We start from the raw sequence: 27761 nt of genomic DNA, 5'->3' as shown, positions 1-27761 counted from the left end.
CTCTCTAAGTCATCTCTTCCTCTAACTATCCCCCCTCTCTCTCTCTCTCCCTCTCTAAGTCATCTCTTCCTCTAACTACCCCCCCTCTCTCTCTCCCTCTCTGTCATCTCTTCCTCTAACTAACCCCCTCTCTCTCTCCCTCTCTAAGTCATCTCTACCTCTAACTACCCCCCCTCTCTCTCTCTCCCTCTCTAAGTCATCTCTTCCTCTAACTATCTCCCCTCTCTCTCCCTCTCTAAGTCATCTCTTCCTCTAACTAACCCCCTCTCTCTCTCTCCCTCTCTAAGTCATCTCTTCCTCTAACTATCCCCTCTCTCTCTCTCTCCCTCTCTCTAAGTCATCTCTTCCTCTAACTTCTCCCCCTCTCTCTCTCTCTCTCCTAAGTAATCTCTTCCTCTAACTACCCCCCTCTCTCTCTCTCTCTCCCTCTCTAAGTCATCTCTTCCTCTAACTACCCCCCTCTCTCTCCCTCTCTGTCATCTCTTCCTCTAACTAACCCCCTATCTCTCTCCTCTCTGTCATCTCTTCCTCTAACTACCCCCTCTCTCTCTCTCCCTCTCTAAGTCATCTCTTCCTCTAACTATCCCCCCTCTCTCTCCCTCTCTAAGTCATCTCTTCCTCTAACTACCCCCCTCTCTAAGTCATCTCTTCCTCTAACTACCCCCCCCTCTCTCCCTCTTCTAAGTCATCTCTTCCTCTAACTATCCCCCCCTCTCTCTCCCTCTCTAAGTCATCTCTTCCTCTAACTATCCCCCCTCTCTCATCTCTTCCTCTCTAAGTCATCTCTTCCTCTAACTACCCCCCTCTCTCTCCCTCTCTAAGTCATCTCTTCCTCTAACTATCCCCCCCCTCTCTCTCTCTCTCCTCTCTAAGTCATCTCTTCCTCTAACTACCCCCCTCTCTCTCTCCCTCTCTGTCATCTCTTCCTCTAACTAACCCCCCTCTCTCTCTCCCTCTCTAAGTCATCTCTACCTCCTAACTACCCCCCTCTCTCTCTCTCCCTCTCTAAGTCATCTCTTCCTCTAACTATCCCCCTCTCTCTCTCCTCTCTAAGTCATCTCTTCCTCTAACCAACCCCTCTCTCTCTCTCTCCTCTCTAAGTCATCTCTTCCTCTAACTATCCCCCCTCTCTCTCTCTCCCTCTCTAAGTCATCTCTTCCTCTAACTATCCCCCTCTCTCTCTCTCTCCCTCTCTAAGTCATCTCTTCCTCTAACTATCCCCCCCTCTCTCTCTCTCTCTCTAAGTAATCTCTTCCTCTAACTACCCCCCTCTCTCTCTCTCTCTCCCCTCTCTAAGTCATCTCTTCCTCTAACTACCCCCCCTCTCTCTCTCCCTCTCTGTCATCTCTTCCTCTAACTAACCCCCCCTATCTCTCTCCCTCTCTGTCATCTCTTCCCTCTAACTCCCCCCCTCTCTCTCTCCCTCTCTAAGTCATCTCTTCCTCTAACTATCCCCCTCTCTCTCCCTCTCTAAGTCATCTCTTCCTCTAACTATCCCCTCCTCTCTCTCTCTCCTCTCTAAGTCATCTCTTCCTCTAACTATCCCCCTCTCTCTCCCTCTCAGTCATATCTTCCTCTAACTAACCCCTCTCTCTCTCTCCCTCTCCTAAGTAATCTCTTCCTCTAACTATCCCCCTCTCTCTCCCCTCTCTAAGTCATCTCTTCCTCTAACTATCCCCCCTCTTTCTCCCTCTCTAAGTCATCTCTTCCTCTAACTATCCCCCCTCTCTCTCTCTCCCCTCTCTAAGTCATCTCTTCCTCTAACTATCCCCCTCTCTCTCCCTCTCTAAAGTCATCTCTTCCTCTAACTATCCCCCCTCTCTCAAGTCATCTCTTCCTCTAACTATCCCCCTCTCTAAATCATCTCTTCCTCTAACTACCCCCCCTCTCTCTCTCTCTCTCTCTCTAAGTCATCTCTTCCTCTAACTATCCCCCCTCTCTCTCTCCCTCTCTAAGTCATCTCTTCCTCTAACTATCCTCCTCTATCTCCCTCTCTAAGTCATCTCTTCTCTAACTAACCCCTCTCTCTCTCTCCCTCTCTAAGTCATATATTCCTCTAACTACCTCCCCCTCTCTAAGTCATCTCTTCCTCTAACTAACCCCCTCTCTCTCTCCCTCTCTAAAGTCATCTCTACCTCTACTACCCCCCTCTCTCTCTCTCCCTCTCAAGTCATCTCTTCCTCTAACTATCCCCCCTCTCTCTCCCTCTCTAAGTCATCTCTTCCTCTAACTAACCCCTCTCTCTCTCTCCCTCTCTAAGTCATCTCTTCCTCTAACTATCCCCCCTCTCTCTTCTCTCTCCCTCTCTAAGTCATCTCTTCCTCTAACTATCCCCCTCTCTCTCTCTCTCCCTCTCTAAGTCATCTCTTCCTCTAACTATCCCCCCCTCTCTCTCTCTCTCTCTAAGTAATCTCTTCTTCTAACTACCCCCCCTCTCTCTCTCTCTCTCCCTCTCTAAGTCATCTCTTCCTCTAACTACCCCCCCCCTCTCTCTCTCCCTCTCTGTCATCTCTTCCTCTAACTAACCCCCCCTATCTCTCTCCCTCTCTGTCATCTCTTCCTCTAACTACCCCCCCCCTCTCTCTCCCTCTCTAAGTCATCTCTTCCTCTAACTATCCCCCTCTCTCTCCCCCTCTCTAAGTCATCTCTTCCTCTAACTACCCCCCCTCTCTCTCTCTCTTACCCTCTCTAAGTCATCTCTTCCTCTAACTATCCCCCTCTCTCTCCCTCTCTAAGTCATATCTTCCTCCTAATCTAACCCCTCTCTCTCTCCCTCTCTAAGTAATCTCTTCCTCTAACTATCCCCCCTCTCTCTCCTCTCTAAGTCATCTCTTCCTCTAACTATCCCCCCTCTTTTCTCCCTCTCTAAGTCATCTCTTCCCTAACTATCCCCCTCTCTCCCTCTCTAAGTCATCTCTTCCTCTAACTTCTCCCCCTCTTTCTCCTCTCTAAGTCATCTCTTCCTCTAACTATCCCCCTCTTTCTCCTCTCTAAGTAATCTCTTCCTCTAACTATCCCCCTCTCTCTCCCCTCTCTAAGTCATCTCTTCATCTAACTATCCCCCCCTCTCTCTCCCTCTCTAAGTCATCTCTTCCTCTAACTATCCACCCCCTCTCTCTCCCTCTCTAAGTCATCTCTTCCTCTAACTTCATCCCCCTCTCTAAGTCATCTCTTCCTCTAACTATCCCCCTCTCTAAGTCATCTCTTCCTCTAACTATCCCCCCTCTCTCTCTCTCTCCCTCTCTAAGTCATCTCTTCCTCTAACTATTTCCCCCTCTCTCTCTCCCTCTCTAAGTCATCTCTTCTCTAACTATCCCCCCTCTATCTCCCTCTCTCTAAGTCCTCTCTTCCTCTAACTAACCCCTCTCTCTCTCTCCCTCTCTAAGTCATATATTCCTCTAACTATCCCCCCTCTCTCTCTCTCCCCTCTCTAAGTAATCTCTTCCTCTAACTACCCCCCCTTCTCTCTCCCTCTCTAAGTCATCTCTTCCTCTAACTATCCCCCCCTCTCTCTCATCTCTTCCTCTAACTACCCCCCTCTCTCTCTCTCCCTCTCTAAGTCATATCTTCCTCTAACTACCCCCCTCTCTCTCTCTCCCTCTCTAAGTCATCTCTTCCTCTAACTATCCCCCCTCTCTCTCTTTCTCCCTCTCTAAGTCATCTCTTCCTCTAACTATCCCCCCTCTCTCTCTCTCCCTCTCTGTCATCTCTTCCTCTAACTACCCTATCCCCCCCCTCTCTCTCTCTCCCCTCTAAGTCATCTCTTCCTCCTAACTATCCCCTTCTCTCTCTCTCTCCCTCTCTAAGTCATCTCTTCCTTTAACTACCCCCTCTCTCTCTCTCTCTCTCTCTCTCTCCCTCTCTAAATCATCTCATCCTCTAACTATCCCTCTCTCTCTCTCTCCCTCTCTAAGTAATCTCTTCTTCTAACTATCCCCCTCTCTCTCTCTCCTCTAAGTCATCTCTTTCTCTAACTACCCTCTCTCTCTCTCTCTCCCTCTAGTCATCTCTTCCTTTAACTACCCCCTCTCTCTCTCTCTCATCTCTCTCTCTCTCTCTCTCTCTCTCTCTCTCTCAAGTCATCTCTTCCTCCTAACTATCCCCCTCTCTCTCTCTAGTCATCTCTCTCTCTTCCCCTCTCTAAGTCATCTCTTCCTCTAACTATCCCCCTCTCTCTCTCTCTCTCTAAGTCATCTCTTCCTCTAACTATCCCCCTTTCTCTCTCTCTCTCTCTAAGTCATCTCTTCCTCTAACTATCTCCCCCCTCTCTCTCCCTCTCTAAGTCATCTCTTCCTCTAACTACCCCTCTCTCTCTCTCTCTCTCTCTCCTCTCTAAATCATCTCTTCCTCTAACTACCCCCTCTCTCTCTCTCTCTCCTCTCTAAGTCATCTCTTCTCTAACTATCCCCCCCCCTCTCTCTCTCTAAGTCATCTCTTCCTCTAACTCCCCTCCCCTCTCTCTCTCCCTCTCTAAGTCATCTCTTCCTCTAACTACCCCCCTTCTCTCTCCCTCTCTAAGTCATCTCTTCCTCTAACTATCCCCCCCCTCTCTCTCCCTCTCTAAGTCATCTCTTCCTCCTAACTATCCCCCTCTCTCTCCTCTCCCTCTCTAAGTCATCTCTTCTCCTAACTATCCCCTCTCTCTCTCTCCCTCTCTAAGTCATCTCTTCCTCTAACTATCCTCCCTCTCTCTCTCCCTCTCTAAGTCATCTCTTCCTCTAACTATCTCATACCCCTCTCTCTCCCTCTCTAAGTCATATCTTCCTCTAACTAACCCCTCTCTCTCTCCCTCTCTAAGTAATCTCTTCCTCTAACTATCCCCTCTCTCTCCCTCTCTAAGTCATCTCTTCCTCTAACTATCCCCCCTCTTTCTCCCTCTCTAAGTCATCTCTTCCTCTAACTATCCCCCTCTCTCTCTCCCTCTCTAAGTCATCTCTTCCTCTAACTATCCCCCTCTCTCTCCCTCTCTAAGTCATCTCTTCCTCTAACTATCCCCTCTCTAAGTCATCTCTTCCTCTAACTATCCCCCCCTCTCTAAGTCATCTCTTCCTCTAACTATCCCCCCCTCTCTCTCTCTCTCCCTCTCTAAGTCATCTCTTCCTCTAACTATCCCCCCTCTCTCTCTCCTCTCTAAGTCATCTCTTCCTCTAACTATCCCCCCTCTATCTCCCTCTCTAAGTCATCTCTTCCTCTAACTAACCCCTCTCTCTCTCTCCCTCTCTAAGTCATATATTCCTCTAACTACCTCCCCCCTCTCTAAGTCATCTCTTCCTCTAACTAACCCCCCTCTCTCTCTCCCTCTCTAAGTCATCTCTACCTCTAACTACCCCCCCTCTCTCTCTCTCCCTCTCTAAGTCATCTCTTCCTCTAACTATCCCCCCTCTCTCTCCCTCTCTAAGTCATCTCTTCCTCTAACTAACCCCTCTCTCTCTCTCCCTCTCTAAGTCATCTCTTCCTCTAACTATCCCCCCTCTCTCTCTCTCTCCCTCTCTAAGTCATCTCTTCCTCTAACTATCCCCCCTCTCTCTCTCTCTCCCTCTCTAAGTCATCTCTTCCTCTAACTATCCCCTCTCTCTCTTCTCTCTAAGTAATCTCTTCTTCTAACTACCCCCTCTCTCTCTCTCTCTCTCTCTAAGTCATCTCTTCCTCTAACTACCCCCTCTCTCTCTCCTCTCTGTCATCTCTTCCTCTAACTAACTCCCCTATCTCTCTCCCTCTCTGTCATCTCTTCCTCTAACTACCCTCTCTCTCTCTCCTCTCTAAGTCATCTCTTCCTCTAACTATCCCCCTCTCTCTCCCTCTCTAAGTCATCTCTTCCTCTAACTATCCCCCTCTCTCTCTCTCTCCCCTCTCTAAGTCATCTCTTCCTCTAACTATCCCCCCTCTCTCTCCCTCTCTAAGTCATATCTTCCTCTAACTAACCCCTCTCTCTCTCCCTCTCTAAGTAATCTCTTCCTCTAACTATCCCCCCTCTCTCTCCTCTCTCTAAGTCATCTCTTCCTCCTAACTATCCCCCCTCTTTCTCCCTCTCTAAGTCATCTCTTCCTCTAACTATCCCCCTCTCTCTCCCCTCTCTAAGTCATCTCTTCCTCTAACTATCCCCCTCTTTTCTCCCTCTCTAAGTCATCTCTTCCTCTAACTTCCCCCCTCTTTCTCCCTCTCTAAGTAATCTCTTCCTCTAACTATCCCCCCTCTCTCTCCCTCTCTAAGTCATCTCTTCCTCTAACTATCCCCCCCTCTCTCTCCCTCTCTGTCATCTCTTCCTCTAACTACCCCCCTCTCTCTCTCCCCTCTAAGTCATCTCTTCCTCTAACTATCCCCCTCTCTCTCCCTCTCTAAGTCATCTCTTCCTCTAACTATCCCCCCTCTCTCTCTCTCTCCCTCTCTAAGTCATCTCTTCCTCTAACTATCCCCCCTCTCTCTCCCTCTCTAAGTCATATCTTCCTCTAACTAACCCCTCTCTCTCTCCCTCCTTCTAAGTAATCTCTTCCTCTAACTATCCCCCCTCTCTCTCCCTCTCTAAGTCATCTCTTCCTCAACTATCCCCCCCTCTTTCTCCCTCTCTAAGTCATCTCTTCCTCAACTATCCCTCCTCTCTCTCTCCCTCTCTAAGTCATCTCTTCCTCTAACTATCCCCCTCTCTCTCCCCTCTCTAAGTCATCTCTTCCCTCTAACTATCCCCTCTCTAAGTCATCTCTTCCTCTAACTATCCCCCCTCTCTAAGTCATCTCTTCCTCTAACTATCCCCCTCTCTCTCTCTCTCCCTCTCTAAGTCATCTCTTCCTCTAACTATCCCCTCTCTCTCTCCCTCTCTAAGTCATCTCTTCCTCTAACTATCCCCCCTCTATCTCCCTCTCTAAGTCATCTCTTCCTCTAACTAACCCCTCTCTCTCTCTCCCTCTCTAAGTCATATATTCCTCTAACTACACTCCCCCTCTCTAAGTCATCTCTTCCTCTAACTAACCCCCCTCTCTCTCCCCTCTCTAAGTCATCTCTACCTCTAACTACCCCCTCTCTCTCTCCTCCCTCTCTAAGTCATCTCTTCCTCTAACTATCCCCCCTCTCTCTCCTCTCTAAGTCATCTCTTCCTCTAACTAACCCCCTCTCTCTCTCTCCTCTCTAAGTCATCTCTTCCTCTAACTATCCCCCTCTCTCTCTCTCTCTCCCTCTCTAAGTCATCTCTTCCTCTAACTATCCCCCCTCTCTCTCTCTCCTCTCAAGTCATCTCTTCCTCTAACTATCCCCCTCTCTCTCTCTCTCTCTAAGTTCTCTTCTTCTAACTACCCCCTCTCTCTCTCTCTCTCCCTCTCTAAGTCATCTCTTCCTCTAACTACCCCCTCTCTCTCTCCTCTCTGTCATCTCTTCCTCTAACTAACCCCCCCTATCTCTCTCCCTCTCTGTCATCTCTTCCTCTAACTACCCCCCCTCTCTCTCTCCCTCTCTAAGTCATCTCTTCCTCTAACTATCCCCCCTCTCTCTCCCTCTCTAAGTCATCTCTTCCTCTAACTATCCCCTCTCTCTCTCTCCCTCTCTAAGTCATCTCTTCCTCTAACTATCCCCCCTCTCTCTCCCTCTCTAAGTCATATCTTCCTCTAACTAACCCCTCTCTCTCTCCCTCTCTAAGTAATCTCTTCCTCTAACTATCCCCCCTCTCTCTCCCTCTCTAAGTCATCTCTTCCTCTAACTATCCCCCCCCCTCTTTCTCCCTCTCTAAGTCATCTCTTCCTCTAACTATCCCCCCCTCTCCCCTCTCTAAGTCATCTCTTCCTCTAACTATCCCCCCTCTCTCTCCCTCTCTAAGTCATCTCTTCCTCTAACTATCCCCCCCCCTCTTTCTCCCTCTCTAAGTAATCTCTTCCTCTAACTATCCCCCTCTCTCTCCCCCTCTCTAAGTCATCTCTTCCTCTAACTATCCCCCCCTCTCTCTCCCTCTCTAAGTCATCTCTTCCCTCTAACTATCCCCCTCTCTCTCTCCCTCTCTCTAAGTCATCTCTTCCTCTAACTATCTCCCCCTCTCTAAGTCATCTCTTCCTCTAACTATCCCCCTCTCTAAGTCATCTCTTCTCTAACTATCCCCCTCTCTCTCTCTCTCCTCTCTAAGTCATCTCTTCCTCTAACTATCCCCCCTCTCTCTCTCCCTCTCTAAGTCATCTCTCTCCTCTAACTATCCCCCTCTATCTCCCTCTGCTAAGTCATCTCTTCCTCTAACTAACCCCCTCTCTCTCTCTCCCCTCTCTAAGTCATATATTCCTCTAACTACTCCTCTCTCTCTCCTCTCTAAGTAATCTCTTCCTCTAACTACCCCCCTCTCTCTCTCCCTCTCTAAGTCATCTCTTCCTCTAACTATCCCCCTCTCTCTCTCCCTCTCTGTCATCTCTCTCTAACTACCCCCTCTCTCTCTCTCCCTCTCTAAGTCATATCTTCTCTAACTACCCCCTCTCTCTCTCTCCCTCTCTAAGTCATCTCTTCCTCTAACTACCCCCCTCTCTCTCTCTCCCTCTCTAAGTCATCTCTTCCTCTAACTATCCCCCCTCTCTCTCTCTCCCTCTCTGTCATCTCTTCCTCTAACTACCCTATCCCCCTCTCTCTCTCTCTCTCCCCTCTAAGTCATCTCTTCCTCTAACTATCCCCCTCTCTCTCTCTCTCTCTCTAAGTCATCTCCTCCTTTAACTACCCCCTCTCTCTCTCTCTCTCTCTCTCTCTCTCTCCCTCTCTAAATCATCTCATCCTCTAACTATCCCCTCTCTCTCCCTCTCTAAGTAATCTCTTCCTCTAACTATCCCCCTCTCTCTCTCTCCCTCTCTAAGTCATCTCTTCCTCTAACTATCCCCCTCTCTCTCTCTCTCCCTCTCTAAGTCATCTCTTCCTTAACTACCCCCCTCTCTCTCTCTCTCTCTCTCTCTCCCTCTCTAAATCATCTCTTCCTCTAACTATCCCCCCTCTCTCTCTCTCTAAGTCATCTCTTCCTCTAACTATCCCCCCTCTCTAAGTCATCTCTTCCTCTAACTATCCCCCCCCTCTCTCTCTCCCTCTCTAAGTCATCTCTTCCTCTAACTATCCCCCCTTTCTCTCTCTCTCTCTAAGTCATCTCTTCCTCTAACTATCCCCCCTCTCTCTCCCTCTCTAAGTCATCTCTTCCTCTAACTACCCCCCCTCTCTCTCTCTCTCTCTCTCTCCCTCTCTAAATCATCTCTTTCTCTAACTACCCCCTCTCTCTCTCTCTCTCTCGTCATCTCTTCCTCTAACTATCCCCCTCTCTCTCCCCCCTCTCTAAGTCATCTCTTCCTCTAACTATCCCCCTCTCTCTCTCTCCCTCTCTAAGTCATCTCTTCCTCTAACTACCCCCCTCTCTCTCCCTCTCTAAGTCATCTCTTCCTCTAACTATCCCCCTCTCTCTCCCTCTCTAAGTCATCTCTTCCTCTAACTATCCCCCTCTCTCTCTCTCCTCTCTAAGTCATCTCTTCCTCTAACTATCCCCTCTCTCTCTCTCTCCCTCTCTAAGTCATCTCTTCCTCTAACTATCCCCCCCTCTCTCTCTCCCTCTCTAAGTCATCTCTTCCTCTAACTATCCCCTCTCTGTCCCTCTCTAAGTCATCTCTTCCTCTAACTACCTCCCCCCTCTCTAAGTCATCTCTTCCTCTAACTATCCCCCTCTCTCTCTCTCTCCTCTCTAAGCTCTTCTTCTTCTCTCTCTCTCTTCCCCCTGTAGAGGTGGTCTGTCGAGGGGAACGGTTCCGAGATGTCCACCAGCTCCAGAGGCTATTCGGCGGCCAAACCCAGGAGAAGGTCTCCCTGTCTAGAGTGCCGCTCCTGTCCGGAGGGGGCCGGGAAGGGGGGCGGGATAGGCTGCTGCACCCTCTACGCTCCAAACGCAGGAAATACACCTTCCACTGCACCGACGGCTCCTCCTTCGTACAGGAAGTGGAGAAGGTGGTGAAGTGCGGCTGTACAAAGTGTCCTCCCTCGTAAACGTTCCCCCCGGCCCTGAACCCTGGGATGAAAGGTTCCACCTCAACCCGCTACGTCCTCCCCCTGTTCCTGTCCCTGTCTCTGTTCCTGTCCCTGTTCCTGTCCCTGTTCCTCCCCCTCCCCCTGTCCCTGTTCCTGTCCCTGTTCCTGTCCCTGTCCCTGTTCCTCCCCTGTCCCTGTCCCTGTTCCTGTCCCTGTTCCTCCCCCTCCCCCTGTCCCTGTTCCTGTCCCTGTTCCTGTCCCTGTCCCTGTTCCTGTCCCTCCCCCTCCCCTGTTCCTGTCCCCTCCCCTGTTCTGTTCCTGTCCCTGTTCCTGTTCCTGTCCCTCCCCTGTTCCTGTTCCTGTCTGTCTCTCTCTGGGAGAAAACCCGTCCATGTACCTCTCCTCCTCCATCCACCTTCCACCTGCCCCCCATCCCCCTTCTTTCTGTAAACCCCCCAAAAGTCAAAACTAAACAAGAAAACTACAACAAACAAACAAAAATATCTTGCCAGCGCTGGACTGTGGGCTCACTGCCTCAGAGGAGATGTTGAATTATATTGTAAAATACAAAAAAACTGACTTATTTTTATTATCAAGTGGAGAAAAAGACAAAAAAACAAAAAAACAAGAGTTGACTCTGTTCCTCCTTTTCTTTTTCGCCATGACGACGAGCGGTGTTCCACTGACGGACGACCACTTCCTTTTGTGTACTTCCTGTTTCCTGTGTTGTAGAGTCCCCCCATTTATTAAACCCGTAGTACTTCACACACTCACCACCAGGTGGAGCCGTTGTTCTCTCAGCCAGTGGGGAGAGACGGAGGGGAACCCCTTTCATCCACACAACACAACACACATCTTGAACCACACCAGACTGTTCACACACACACACATAGATGGTGTAGTTTTTTATATTGATAAGGTAGTAATTAGGTTAAAACCTCAACCCCATGCCTCCTCTCCTCTCCTGGAGCTGTGACCACCTTTCTGACCCATGTACCTGCCTGACTCTTTTAATATATATTAATTTATATTTGTCCTCTTATTTTTTGTATTAAAGACATAATCTGTGGAGATTGACTAGATTGACTAACAACATATCATGTCCTATTTGTTTTGTTTTGGGGGGGGGGGGGGGTTTGGAGAGAAGTCATTGGTGTTGTTTTGACCACTGAGTAAAACTATCGTGTTTTTTTTTGTTGCCAGAAAACCTTAGTTACATTTTAATCTTCAAATGTGATGTTGTGATTGAGGACATTATTGTATATTTCTGTGGCCATGTTTCCTGAGACTTTGTACTGTGCCATGCTGATGATGCTGATGATGAAGAGGTATTTGTATTACTAGCGTAATAAGAAGAAGTGTATAGTTCATTTCTCTTTTACACAGAGATCATGTTGATGGTGTAGATTAGAACGTGACCTGATCCTAGACATGTTGATGGTGTAGATTAGAACGTGACCTGATCCTAGACATGTTGATGGTGTAGATTAGAACGTGACCTGATCCTAGACATGTTGATGGTGTGGATTACATCACCTGATCCAAGACATGTTGATGGTGTGGATTACATCACCTGATCCAAGACATGTTGATGGTGTGGATTACAACATCACCTGATCCTAGACATGTTGATGGTGTGGATTACAACATCACCTGATCCTAGACATGTTGATGGTGTGGATTACAACATCACCTGATCCTAGACATGTTGATGGTGTGGATTACAACATCACCTGATCCTAGACATGTTGATGGTGTGGATTACAACATCACCTGATCCTAGACATGTTGATGGTGTGGATTACAACATCACCTGATCCTAGACATGTTGATGGTGTGGATTACAACATCACCTGATCCTAGACATGTTGATGGTGTGGATTACAACATCACCTGATCATAGACATGTTGATGGTGTGGATTACAACATCACCTGATCCTAGACATGTTGATGGTGTGGATTACAACATCACCTGATCCTAGACATGTTGATGGTGTGGATTACAACATCACCTGATCCTAGACATGTTGATGGTGTGGATTACAACATCACCTGATCCTAGACATGTTGATGGTGTGGATTACAACATCACCTGATCATAGACATGTTGATGGTGTGGATTACAACATCACCTGATCCTAGACATGTTGATGGTGTGGATTACAACATCACCTGATCCTAGACATGTTGATGGTGTGGATTACAACATCACCTGATCCAAGACATGTTGATGGTGTGGATTACAACATCACCTGATCCTAGACATGTTGATGGTGTGGATTACAACATCACCTGTTCCTAGACATGTTGATGGTGTGGATTACAACATCACCTGATCCTAGACATGTTGATGGTGTGGATTACAACATCACCTGATCCTAGACATGTTGATGGTGTGGATTACAAGCATCACCTGATCCTAGACATGTTGATGGTGTGGATTACAACATCACCTGATCATAGACATGTTGATGGTGTGGATTACAACATCACCTGATCCTAGACATGTTGATGGTGTGGATTACAACATCACCTGATCCTAGACATGTTGATGGTGTGGATTACAACATCACCTGATCCTAGACATGTTGATGGTGTGGATTACAACATCACCTGATCATAGACATGTTGATGGTGTGGATTACAACATCACCTGATCCTAGACATGTTGATGGTGTGGATTACAACATCACCTGATCCTAGACATGTTGATGGTGTGGATTACAACATCACCTGATCATAGACATGTTGATGGTGTGGATTACAACATCACCTGATCCTAGACATGTTGATGGTGTGGATTACAACATCACCTGATCCTAGACATGTTGATGGTGTGGATTACAACATCACCTGATCCTAGACTTGTTGATGGTGTGGATTACAACATCACCTGATCCTAGACATGTTGATGGTGTGGATTACAACATCACCTGATCCTAGAACCGTTTTTACCTTTTTAACAAATTTCTGCTTAAAAAATAAAACTGTGACTTTTTCTAAATGAAACTACTTTGTTAGCCACCCGGTGTTACTATGACGATGTTAACGTGTTGCTGCTAAGGTTTTGTACCGTAGATTCGGATCCTGATCTAGATGGATCTTAGTACTTCCTGTCCCTCAGTAGGGACTCCCTCCTTGTGTAACAGATAAATATGTCCCCCCTCCTCCTCTTCCTCTGTGCGTTGTGCTTTATCTCCCCACTAGACTAATGTCAGTTCCTGACTGGTGTTTGATTATTAAACACTAATATTTACCTCCAGACTCACCATGTTACTTTCTTTAACAATATTTTACCTCCAGACTCACCATGTTACTTTCTTTACACAATATTTACCTCCAGACTCACCATGTTACTTTCTTTACACAATGTTTACCTCCAGACTCACCATGTTACTTTCTTTACACAATATTTACCTCCAGACTCACCATGTTACTTTCTTTACACAATATTTACCTCCAGACTCACCATGTTACTTTCTTTACACAATGTTTACCTCCAGACTCACCATGTTACTTTCTTTACACAATATTTACCTCCAGACTCACCATGTTACTTTCTTTACACAATATTTACCTCCAGACTCACCATGTTACTTTCTTTACACAATATTTACCTCCAGACTCACCATGTTACTTTCTTTACACAATATTTACCTCCAGACTCACCATGTTACTTTCTTTACACAATATTTACCTCCAGACTCACCATGTTACTTTCTTTACACAATATTTACCTCCAGACTCACCATGTTACTTTCTTTACACAATATTTACCTCCAGACTCACCATGTTACTTTCTTTACACAATGTTTACCTCCAGACTCACCATGTTACTTTTTCTTTGCACAATATTTACACTCCAGACTCACCATGTTACTTTCTTTACACAATATTTACCTCCAGACTCACCATGTTACTTTCTTTACACAATATTTTACCTCCAGACTCACCATGTTACTTTCTTTACACAATCTATTTACCTCCAGACTCACCATGTTACTTTCTTTACACAATGTTTACCTCCAGACTCACCATGTTACTTTCTTTACACAATGTTTACCTCCAGACTCACCATGTTACTTTCTTTTACACAATATTTACCTCCAGACTCACCATGTTACTTTCTTTATCCTCCAGACTCACCATGTTACTTTCTTTACACAATGTTTACCTCCAGACTCACCATGTTACTTTCTTTACCTCCAGACTCACCATGTTACTTTCTTTACACAATATTTACCTCCAGACTCACCATGTTACTTTCTTTACACAATGTTTACCTCCAGACTCACCATGTTACTTTCTTTACACAATGTTTACCTCCAGACTCACCATGTTACTTTCTTTACACAATGTTTACCTCCAGACTCACCATGTTACTTTCTTTACACAATGTTTACCTCCAGACTCACCATGTTACTTTCTTTACACAATGTTTACCTCCAGACTCACCATGTTACTTTCTTTACAAAATGTTTACCTCCAGACTCACCATGTTACTTTCTTTACACAATGTTTACCTCCAGACTCACCATGTTACTTTCTTTACACAATGTTTACCTCCAGACTCACCATGTTACTTTCTTTACACAATATTTACCTCCAGACTCACCATGTTACTTTCTTTACACAATGTTTACCTCCAGACTCACCATGTTACTTTCTTTACACAATGTTTACCTCCAGACTCACCATGTTACTTTCTTTACACAATGTTTACCTCCAGACTCACCATGTTACTTTCTTTACACAATGTTTACCTCCAGACTCACCCATGTTACTTTCTTTACACAATGTTTCACCTCCAGACTCACCATGTTACTTTCTTTACACAATGTTTACCTCCAGACTCACCATGTTACTTTCTTTCACAATGTTTACCTCCAGACTCACCATGTTACTTTCTTTACACAATGTTTACCTCCAGACTCACCATGTTACTTTCTTTACACAATGTTTACCTCCAGACTCACCATGTTACTTTCTTTACACAATATTTACCTCCAGACTCACCATGTTACTTTCTTTACACAATATTTACCTCCAGACTCACCATGTTACTTTCTTTACACAATATTTACCTCCAGACTCACCATGTTACTTTCTTTACACAATATTTACCTCCAGACTCACCATGTTACTTTCTTTACACAATATTTACCTCCAGACTCACCATGTTACTTTCTTTTACACAATGTTTACCTCCAGACTCACCATGTTAGCTTTCTTTACACAGTGTTTACCTCCAGACTCACCATGTTACTTTCTTTACACAATATTTACCTCCAGACTCACCATGTTAGTTTCTTTACACAATATTTACCTCCAGACTCACCATGTTACTTTCTTTACACAATGTTTACCTCCAGACTACACTAGAGACTATTGAGACTCACCCCTAGACTATTGAGACTCACCCCTAGACTACACTAGACTATTGAGACTCACCCCTAGACTACACTAGACTATTGAGACTCACCCCCTAGACTACACTAGAGACTATGAGACTCACCCCTAGACTACACTAGACTATTGAGACTCACCCTAGACTACACTAGACTATTGAGACTCACCCTAGACCACACTAGAGACTATTGAGACTCACCCTGGACATTGAGACTCACCCCCTAGACCACACTAGGAGACTATAGAGACTCACCCCTAGACTACACTAGACTATCGAGACTCACCCCTAGACCACACTAGCGACTATTGAGACTCACCCCTAGACCACACTAGACTATTAACATGAGTTAATGGATGGATGTTTAGTAGAAATAACTACTACTATTTTTCCACTGGCCTTTTTTTTTGCTTGGGAAAAAGTCCGTGCTCTGTCTTATCTCCTCCTTGATCCGGAAACCGATAAGAGGAGAGTGTCAATTCATTAGTAGGCGAACGAACGGTCCTCCCTCCTCCATAGACGGTCCTCCTCCTCCATAGACAGTCCTCCTCCTCCATAGACGGTCCTCCATAGACGGTCCCCCTCCTCCATAGACCTCCCCTCCTCCTCCTCCTCCATAGACGGTCCTCCCTCCTCCATAGCCTCCTTTTGACCAGGAAGCACAAGTGTATCCTACCACAGAAGACTTGTGATATCCGCCACTTACCCCCTTTGAATCAGCTGTTGTATTGTCGGAGGAAAAAAAGCATGTACATATTTTAAAAAACAATATGCTACTTATCCTTTCTCTATAAAATGTATTGCACAACTAACTTCATTTTGTTTTGAGCACTTTACATTTTGGGATCCGCCCCCCCTGTAAGCATAATTTCACGTGCAAGTGGACAAAGAGCTCACCTAGCCACCGCTCCTCGGTTACCTTTGACCTTTTCCCAAAGGAGGCCAGAGAGGAAGGAGGAGTTGAACAAACCAGTAGAGAAAAGGCTACAGTCAAATATCTCCCCCAAACGGTTCTCATCCTCCTCCTAGATGAAAGTCGAGGGCCGTGTTGGGAGGGCATTCGATCCCCTGGCATCAGGGCCGTGTTGGGAGGGCATCGATCCCCTGGCATCATAAATAACCACTCTTTATTATGTCCTGATCGGTAAGTCGGTAACAATTTACCCACGATACATTGCGGTTTTGATCCTCTCGGTGGTGCATCTGCAACAGCCGAAAGTCGGACACTGGCGTGGGTTTCTAAGAGCAAGGCTCCGATCAACACGGCAGTCGAATTAAACATGTATCTAACCCCCATACAGTGGGGAAAAAAAAGTATTTAGTCAGCCACCAATTGTGCAAGTTCTCACACTTAAAAAAGATGAGAGAGGCCTGTAATTTTCATCATAGGTACACGTCAACTATGACAGACAAATTGAGATTTTTTTTCTCCAGAAAATCACATTGTAGGATTTTAATGAATTTATTTGCAAATTATGGTGGAAAATAAGTATTTGGTGACCTACAAACAAGCAAGATTTCTGGCTCTCACAGACCTGTAACTTCTTCTTTAAGAGGCTCCTCTGTCCTCCACTCAGTTACCTGTATTAATGGCACCTGTTTGAACTTGTTATCAGTATAAAGACACCTGTCCACAACCTCAAACAGTCACACTCCAAACTCCACTATGGCCAGGACCAAAGAGCTGTCAAAGGACACCAGAAACAAAATTGTAGACCTGCACCAGGCTGGGAAGACTGAATCTGCAATAGTTAAGCAGCTTGGTTTGAAGAAATCAACTGTGGGAGCAATTATTAGGAAATGGAAGACATACAAGACCACTGATAATCTCCCTCGATCTGGGGCTCCACGCAAGATCTCACCCCGTGGGGTCAAAATGATCACAAGAACGGTGAGCAAAAATCCCAGAACCACGGGGGGACCCTAGTGAATGACCTGCAGAGAGCTGGGACCAAAGTAACAAAGCCTACCATCAGTAACACACTACGCCACCAGGGACTCAGACGTGTCCCCTGCTTAAGCCAGTACATGTCCAGGCCCGTCTGAAGTTTCTAGAGTGCATTTGGATGATCCAGAAGAGGATTGGGAGAATGTCATATGGTCAGATGAAACCAAAATATAACTTTTTGGTAAAAACTCAACTCGCCGTGTTTGGAGGACAAAGAATGCTGAGTTGCATCCAAAGAACACGATACCTACTGTGAAGCATGGGGGGTGGAAACATCATGCTTTGGGGCTGTTTCTGCAAAGGACAGGACGACTGATCCGTGTAAAGGAAATAATGAATGGGGCCATGTCGTGAGATTTTGAATGAAAACCTCCTTCCATCAGCAAGGGCATTGAAGATGAAACGTGGCTGGGTCTTTCAGCATGACAATGATCCCAAACACACCGCCCGGGCAACGAAGGAGTGGCTTCGTAAGAAGCATTTCAAGGTCCTGGAGTGGCCTAGCCAGTCTCCAGATCTCAACCCCATAGAAGATCTTTGGAGGGAGTTGAAAGTCCGTGTTGCCCAGCGACAGCCCCAAAACATCACTGCTCCTAGAGGAGATCTGCATGGAGGAATGGGCCAAAATACCAGCAACAGTGTGTGAAAACCTTGTGAAGACTTACAGAAAACGTTTGACCTGTGTCATTGCCAACAAAGGGTATATAACAAAGTATTGAGAAACTTTTGTTATTGACGAAATACTTATTTTCCACCATAATTTGCAAATAAATTCCATTAAAAATCCTACAATGTGATTTTCTGGATTTTTTTTCTCATTTTGTCTGTCATAGTTGACGTGTACTTATGATGAAAATTACAGGCCTCTCTCATCTTTTTAAGTGTGAGAACTTGCACAATTGGTGGCTGACTAAATACTTTTTTTTCCCCACTGTATATCACAAACTCACAAACTGAAATCATAATGTAATATTATGTGTATACATTGTACAATCAATTAGTGAGAGAGAGCCTAAAATATTACATTTATTTGTGTGTATCCACTTTGTACACATAAATCACTGCAAATTTGGATCCTGTTTAAGTCATGTCTTCGGTCAAGTCAAACAAAAAAAACCTAATGATTGGTGAACAATAGAGCCTCCCACAATGCAGCTGATGGCTGCAGGATGAGGTTCATGACCTTTGATCACATGCAGGTCGGACAATTTTTATCCCCAGAATGCAACCCACTTTGAAAGGCGACGAGTTGACAAAAGTGATCCACTGATCAGTGGGTGTCGCCTACACATCTGGATACAATTAACAAGATAAGACAATGAACCAACTAGACAACAAGACAATGAACCAACTAGACAACAAGACAATGGACCAACTAGACAACAAGACAATGAACCTACTAGACAACAAGACAATGAACCAACTAGACACAAGACAATGAACCAACTAGACAACAAGACAATGAACCAACTAGACAACAAGACAATAAACCAACTAGACAACAAGACAATGAACCAACTAGACAACAAGACAATGAACCAACTAGACAACAAGACAATGGACCAACTAGACAACAAGACAATGAACCAACTAGACAACAAGACAATGGACCAACTAGACAACAAGACAATGAACCTACTAGACAACAAGACAATGAACCAACTAGACAACAAGACAATGAACCAACTAGACAACAAGACAATGAACCTACTAGACAACAAGACAATGAACCAACTAGACAACAAGACAATGAACCAACTAGACAACAAGACAATGAACCAACTAGACAACAAGACAATGAACCAACTAGACAACAAGACAATGAACCAACTAGACAACAAGACAATGAACCTACCAGACAACAAGAGAAGTACAATGAACCAACTAGACAACAAGACAATGGACCAACTAGACAACAAGACAATGAACCAACTAGACAATGAACCAACTAGACAACAAGACAATGGACCAACTAGACAACAAGACAATGAACCAACTAGACAACAAGAGAAGACAATGAACCAACTAGACAACAAGACAATGAATCAACTAGACAACAAGACAATGAACCTACTAGACAACAAGACAATGAACCAACTAGACAACAAGACAATGGACCAACTAGACAACAAGACAATGAACCAACTAGACAACAAGACAATGAACCAACTAGACAACAAGACAATGAACCAACTAGACAACAAGACAATGAACCAACTAGACAACAAGACAATGAACCAACTAGACAACAAGACAATGAACCAACTAGACAACAAGAGAAGACAATGAACCAACTAGACAACAAGACAATGAACCAACTAGACAACAAGACAATGAACCTACTAGACAACAAGACAATGAACCAACTAGACAACAAGACAATGGACCAACTAGACAACAAGACAATGAACCAACTAGACAACAAGACAATGAACCAACTAGACAACAAGACAATGGACCAACTAGACAACAAGACAATGAACCAACTAGACAACAAGACAATGAACCAACTAGACAACAAGACAATGGACCAACTAGACAACAAGACAATGAACCAACTTGACAACAAGAGAAGACAATGAACCAACTAAACAACAAGACAATGAACCAACTAGACAACAAGACAATGAACCTACTAGACAACAAGACAATGAACCAACTAGACAACAAGACAATGGACCAACTAGACAACAAGACAATGAACCAACTTGACAACAAGACAATGAACCAACTAGACAACAAGACAATGGACCAACTAGACAACAAGACAATGAACCAACTTGACAACAAGAGAAGACAATGAACCAACTAGACAACAAGACAATGAACCAACTAGACAACAAGACAATGAACCTACTAGACAACAAGACAATGAACCAACTAGACAACAAGACAATGAACCAACTAGACAACAAGACAATGGACCAACTAGACAACAAGACAATGAACCAACTTGACAACAAGAGAAGACAATGAACCAACTAGACAACAAGACAATGAACCTACTAGACAACAAGACAATGAACCAACTAGACAACAAGAGAAGACAATGAACCAACTAGACAACAAGACAATGAACCTACTAGACAACAAGACAATGAACCTACTAGACAACAAGACAATGAACCAACTAGACAACAAGACAATGAACCAACTAGACAACAAGACAATGAACCAACTAGACAACAAGACAATGGACCAACTAGACAACAAGACAATGAACCAACTTGACAACAAGAGAAGACAATGAACCAACTTGACAAACACATTTAAGAAGTAGCTGGTAGTTTTAGGCCTAGATTCAAGCAGATCCTTAACGGCAATAGCAGACACCCCTCTAACTGCTTTGGAGTCATCAAATCAGTGAGCAGCTGCTCTTGATCATTGTCATGAAGCCACACCCACCCCACTCACGTTAGAAGTTCAGAACGAGAAAGTGTAGTCTATATACAGTGGGGAAAAAAAGTATTTAGTCAGCCACCAATTGTGCAAGTTCTCCCACTTAAAAAGATGAGAGAGGCCTGTAATTTTCATCATAGGTACACGTTAACTATGACAGACAAAATGAGAAAAAAAAATCCAGAAAATCACATTGTAGGATTTTTAATGAATTTATTTGAAAATTACGGTGGAAAATAAGTATTTGGTCAATAACAAAAGTTTCTCAATACTTTGTTATATACCCTTTGTTGGCAATGACACAGGTCAAACTTTTTCTGTAAGTCTTCACAAGGTTTTCACACACTGTTGCTGGTATTTTGGCCCATTCCTCCATGCAGATCTCCTCTAGAGCAGTGATGTTTTGGGGCTGTCGCTGGGCAACACGGACTTTCAACTCCCTCCAAAGATTTTCTATGGGGTTGAGATCTGGAGACTGGCTAGGCCACTCCAGGACCTTGAAATGCTTCTTACGAAGCCACTCCTTCGTTGCCCGGGCGGTGTGTTTGGGATCATTGTCATGCTGAAAGACCCAGCCACGTTTCATCTTCAATGCCCTTGCTGATGGAAGGAGGTTTTCACTCAAAATCTCACGATACATGGCCCCATTCATTCTTTCCTTTACACGGATCAGTCGTCCTGGTCCCTTTGCAGAAAAAAACAGCCCCAAAGCATGATGTTTCCACCCCCATGTGCTTCACAGTAGGTATGGTGTTCTTTGGAATCAACTCAGCATTCTTTGTCCTCCAAACACGACGTAGTTGAGTTTTTACCAAAAAGTTATATTTTGGTTTCATCTGACCATATGGCATTCTCCCAATCCTCTTCTGGATCATCCAAAATGCACTCTAGCAAACTTCAGAGGGGGCCTGGATATGTACTGGCTTAAGCAGGGGACACGTCTTGCACTGTAGGATTTGGAGTCCCTGGCCGGCGTAGAGTGTTACTGATGGTAGGCTTTGTTACTTTGGTCCCAGCTCTCTGCAGGTCATTCACTAGGTCCCCTGTGGTTCTGGGATTTTTGCTCACCGTTCTTGTGATCATTTTGACCACGGGTGAGATCTGCGTGGAGCCCCAGATCGAGGGAGATTATCAGTGGTCTTGTGATGTCTTCCATTTCCTAATAATTGCTCCCACAGTTGATTTCTTCAAACCAAGCTGCTTACCTATTGTAGATTCAGTCTTCCCAGCCTGGTGCAGGTCTACAATTTTGTTTCTGGTGTCCTTTGACGGCTCTTTGGTCTTGGCCATAGTGGAGTTTGGAGTGTGACTGTTTGAGGTTGTGGACAGTGTCTTTTATACTGATAACAAGTTCAAACAGGTGCCATTAATACAGGTAACGAGTGGAGGACAGAGGAGCCTCTTAAAGAAGAAGTTACAGGTCTGTGAGAGCCAGAAATCTTGCTTGTTTGTAGGTGACCAAATACTTATTTTCCACCATAATTTGCAAATAAATTCATAAAAATCCTACAATGTGATTTTCTGGATTTTTTTTCCTCAATTTGTCTGGCATAGTTGACGTGTACCTATGATGAAAATTACAGGCCTCTCTCATCTTTTTAAGTGGGAGAACTTGCACAATTGGTGGCTGACTAAATACTTTTTTCCCCACTGTAGAAATAATGACGCTCAAATTAAAAACCATTAAACACATATAATGAGGATTTCTATCAGCCTAATCTAGGTGTAGATTACATCTCACATTCCCAGTTTTCAAACTTGTAAACAAGGCTGCGTGGGATTTGTCTTAATGCGACTCCGTGCAGCCAATGGCAACGTCCGTCTTAAGTATAATGCCGGGAGCTGTTTGTCGGGATTTGACAGCTCTAGCGCAGTTCCACCTCCAACACTGTGAAAACAACCGCTATGCGGAGGTTGTCTAAAGCGGATGTGATTGAATCGAGCCCCTAATTTATATAATAACCTAGATCTACTACACGAGCGCTAGAACATTGTTCCTGGGGAGCTACCGTCCTCTAGGGACCAACAGGAGGGTAGCTCTCCAGGAACAGGGTTGGACCAACAGGAGGGTAGCTCTCCAGGAACAAGGTTGGGCCAACTGGAGGGAAGCTCTCCAGGAACAAGGTTGGACCAACAGGAGGGTAGCTCTCAGGAACAAGGTTGGACCAACAGGAGGGTAGCTCTCCAGGAACAGGGTTGGACCAACAGGAGGGTAGCTCTCCAGGAACAAGGTTGGACCAACAGGAGGGTAGCTCTCCGAGAAACAGGGTTGGCCAGCCCGGTACTACACCATGAGGAGAATCTCAATTGCATTTCCTTGACTCCTCGCCTCCTTCTCAAACCCATTGGATGAGAAGGTCAGAGGGAGGGACTCTGACCTTCTCATCCAATGGGGTTTGAAGAAGCAAGGAAATGCAATTTAATTTCTTCCCCATTTATGATATCGACAACCCAACCCCTCAGATTCATGACAAGACGGAGATGTCCACCTAGAAGACCAAACTAGACTATTGAGATGCACCCCTAGGAGACCAAACTAGATTATTGAGATGTCCACCTAGGAGACAAAACTAGACTATTGAGATGCACCCCTAGGAGAGACCAAACTCTAATATTGAGATGTCCACCTAGGAGACCAAACCAGATTATTGAGATGTCCACCTAGGAGACCAAACTAGATTATTGAGATGTCCACCCAGGAGACCAAACAGGACAATTGAGATGCCCCCTAGGAGACCAAACTATAATATTGAGATGTCCATCTAGGAGACCAAACTAGACTATTGAGATGCACCCCTAGAAGACCAAACTAGACTATTGAGATGCACCCCTAGGAGACCAAACTAGACTATTGAGATGCACCCCTAGGAGACCAAACTCTAATATTGAGATGCACCCCTAAGAGACCAAACTAGACTATTGCGATGCACCCTAGGAGTCCAAACTAGACTATTGAGATGCACCCCTAGGAGACCAAACAAGACTATTGAGATGCACCCCTAGGAGACCAAACTAGACTATTGAGATGCACCCCTAGGAGACCAAACTATACTATTGAGATGTCCATCTAGGAAATCAAAAATACACTATTGAGATTCACCCTAATAGGAGACCAAACAAGACTATTGAGATGCACCCCTAGGAGTCCAAACTAGACTATTGAGATGCACCCCTAGAGACCAAACAAGACTATTGAGATGCACCCCTAGGAGACCAAACTAGACTATTGAGATGCACCCCTAGGAGACCAAACTAGACTATTGAGATGCACCTAGGAGTCCAAACTAGACTATTGAGATGCACCCTAGGAGTCCAAACTAGACTATTGAGATGCACCCCTAGGAGTCCAAACTATAATATTGAGATGTCCATCTAGGGAAACCAAAAACACTATTGAGATGCACCCCTAGTAGGAGACCAAACAAGACTTTTGAGATGCACCCCGAGACAGAACTAGACTTTTGAGATGCACCCTAGGAGACCAAAACAGACTATTGAGATGCACCCCTAGGAGACCAAACTATACTATTGAGATGTCCACCTAGGAGACCAAACTAGACTATTGAGATGTCCACCTAGGAGACCAAACTAGACTATTGAGAGCACCCCTAGAGCCCAAACTAGACTATTGAGATGTCCACCTAGGATACCAAAGAAGTGTACAGTTGAGATGCAACCCCTAGGGAGACCAAACTAGATTGAAATGCACCCCTAGGAGGAGACCAAACTACACTATTGAGATAAATCCCTAGGAGATAAACTAGACTTGACTCACCCCTGAATATGACCCTAATATCGCTTTTGGTAAAGAGAAACAGAGGAACTACAGGACCTAGTAACAGACAGACAGGCCCTAGTAACAGACTAGACAGGACCTAGTAACAGACAGACAGGACCTAGTAACAGACAGACAGGACCTAGTAACAGACAGACAGGACCTAGTAACAGACAGACAGGACCTAGTAACAGACAGACAGGACCTAGTAACAGACAGTCAGGACCTAGTAACAGACAGACAGGACCTAGTAACAGACAGACAGGCCCTAGTAACAGACAGACAGGACCTGGAACAGACAGACAGACCTAGTAACAGACAGACAGGACCTAGTAACAGACAGACAGGACCTAGTAACAGACAGTCAGGACCTAGTAACAGACAGACAGGACCTAGTAACAGACAGTCAGGACCTAGTAACAGACAGACAGGACCTAGTAATAGACAGACAGGACCTAGTAACAGACAGTCAGGACCTAGTACCAGACAGACAGGACCTAGTAATAGACAGACAGGACCTAGTAACAGACAGGACCTAATAACAGACAGTTAGGACCTAATAACAGACAGTTCAATCAATCAATCAATTTTATTTTATATAGCCCTTCTTACATCAGCTAATATCTCGAAGTGCTGTACAGAAACCCAGCCTAAAACCCCAAACAGCTAGTAATGCAGGTGTAGAAGCACGGTGGCTAGGAAAAACTCCCTAGAAAGGCAAAACCTAGGAAGAAACCTAGAGAGGAACCAGGCTATGAGGGTGGCCAGTCCTCTTCTGGCTGTGCCGGGTGGAGATTATAACAGAACCATGCCAAGATGTTCAAAAATGTTCATAAGTGACAAAGCATGGTCAAATAATAATCAGGAATAAATCTCAGTTGGCTTTTCATAGCCGATCATTAGAGTTTAAAACAGCAGGTCTGGGACAGGTAGGGGTTCTAACCGCGAGGCAGAACAGTTTAAACTGGAATAGCAGCAAGGCCAGGCGGACTGGGGACAGCAAGGAGTCACCACGGCCGGTAGTCCCGACGTATGGTCCTGGGGCTCAGGTCTCTCAGTTGGCTTTTCAGCCGATCATTTAGAGTTGAAAACAGCAGGTCTGGGACAGGTAGGGGGTTTCGTAGCCGCAGGCAGAACAGTTGAAACTGGAATAGCAGCAAGGCCAGGCGGACTGGGGACAGCAAGGTGTCATCATGCCCGGTAGTCCTGGACGTATGGTCCTAGGGCTCAGGTTCTCAGAGAGAAAGAGAAACGAGAGAATTAGAGAGAGCATACTAAATTCACACAGGACACTGGATAAGACAGGAGAAGTACTCCAGGTATAACCAACTAACCCCCAGCCCCGACACATAAACTACTGCAGCATAAATACTGGAGGCTGAGACAGGAGCGGTCCGAGACACTCAGGCCCCATCCGAAGAAACCCCGGACAGGGCCAAACAGGAAGGATATAACCCCACCCACTCCCCAAAGCACAGCCCCCGCACCACTAGAGGGATATCCCCAACCACCAACTTACAATCCTGAGACAAGGCCGAGTATAGCCCACAGAGGTCTCCACCACAGCACAAACCAAGGGGGCGCCAACCCAGACAGGAAGATCACGTCAGTAACTCAACCCACTCAAGTGACGCACCCCCCTCCCAGGGACGGCATGAAAGAGCACCTGCAAGCCAGTGACTCAGCCCCTGCAACAGGGTTAGAGGCAGAGAACCCCAGTGGAGAGGGGAACCGGCCTGGCAGAGACAGCAAGGGCTGTTCGTTGCTCCAGCCTTTCCGTTCACCTTCACACTCCTGGGCCAGACTACACTCAATCATATGACCTACTGAAGAGATAAGTCTTCAGTAAAGACTTAAAGGTTGAGACCGAGTCTGCGTCTCTCTCACATGGGTAGGCAGACTGTTCCATAAAAATGGAGATCTATAGGAGAAAGCCCTGCCTCCCGCTGTTTGCTTAGAAATTCTAGGGACAATTAGGGGAGGCCTGCGTCTTGTGACCGTAGCGTACGTATTGGTATGTACGGCAGGACCAACTCGGAAAGATAGGTAGGAGCAAGCCCATGTAACGCTTTTTATAGGTTAACAGTAAAACCTTGAAATCAGCCCTTGCCTTAACAGGAAGCCAGTGTAGGGAAGCTAGCACTGGAGTAATATGATCAAATTTCTTGGTTCTAGTCAGGATTCTAGCAGCCGTATTTAGCACTAACTGAAGTTATTTAGTGCTTTATCCGGGTAGCCGGAAAATAGAGCATTGCAGTAGTCCAATCTAGAAGTAACAAATGCATGGATCAATTTTTCTGCATCATTTTTGGACAGAAAATTTCTGATTTTTGCAATGTTACGTAGATGGAAAAAAGCTGTCCCTTGAAACAGTCTTGATATGTTCGCCAAAAGAGAGATCAGGGTCAAGAGTAACGCCTAGGTCCTTCACAGTTTTATTTGAGACGACTTTACAACCATCAAGATTAATTGTCAGATTTAACAGAAGATCTCTTTGTTTCTTGGGACCTAGAACAAGCATCTCTGTTTTGTCCGAGTTTAAAAGTAAAAAGTTTTCAGCCATCCACTTCCTTATGTCTGAAACACAGGCTTCTAGCGAGGGCAATTTTGGGGCTTCACCATGCTTCATTGAAATGTACAGCTGTGTGTCATCCGCATAGCAGTGAAAGTTAACATTATGTTTTCGAATAACATCCCCAAGAGGTAAAATATATAGTGAAAACAATAGTGGTCCTAAAACGGAACCTTGAGGAACACCGAAATGTACAGTTGATTTGTCGGAGGACAGACCATTCACAGAGACAAACTGATATCTTTCCGACAGGTAGGATCTAAACCAGGCCAGAACTTGTCCGTGTAGACCAATTTGGGTTTCCAGTCTCTCCAAAAGAATGTGGTGATCGATGGTGTCAAAGGCAGCACTAAGGTCTAGTAGCACGAGGACAGATGCAGAGCCTCGGTCTGACGCCATTAAAAGGTCATTTACCACCTTCACAAGTGCAGTCTCAGTGCTATGATGGGGTCTAAAACCAGACTGAAGCATTTCGTATACATTGTTTGTCTTCAGAAAGGCAGTGAGTTGCTGCGCAACAGCTTTTTCTAAAATTTTTTGAGAGGAATGGAAGATTCGATATAGGCCGATAGTTTTTTATATTTTCCGGGTCAAGGTTTGGCTTTTTCAAGAGAGGCTTTATCACTGCCACTTTTAGTGAGTTTGGTACACATCCGGTGGATAGAGAGCTGTTTATTATGTTCAACATAGGAGGGCCAAGCACAGGAA

The 27761-nt window shown here is 45.3% G+C and overlaps 1 protein-coding gene across 1 annotated transcript in view; it reads left to right on the top strand.

The window, feature by feature from the left end:
- LOC121565232 (slit homolog 2 protein-like) overlaps positions 1 to 9969 on the top strand; it is a gene marked incomplete at its 5' end in the record, with an annotated part of 76021 nt that extends 66052 nt beyond the window's left edge. Inside the window, 1 exon segment of the mRNA XM_045218901.1 lies at positions 9710 to 9969. Coding sequence (XP_045074836.1) covers positions 9710 to 9969 — 260 coding nt within the window.
- Positions 9970 to 27761: the final 17792 nt, after the last annotated feature.

The sequence above is a fragment of the Coregonus clupeaformis genome, unplaced genomic scaffold, assembly GCF_020615455.1.
Source record: "Coregonus clupeaformis isolate EN_2021a unplaced genomic scaffold, ASM2061545v1 scaf1892, whole genome shotgun sequence".
NCBI lineage: Eukaryota > Metazoa > Chordata > Actinopteri > Salmoniformes > Salmonidae > Coregonus > Coregonus clupeaformis.
This window is presented reverse-complemented; position numbering and strand designations above follow the sequence as displayed.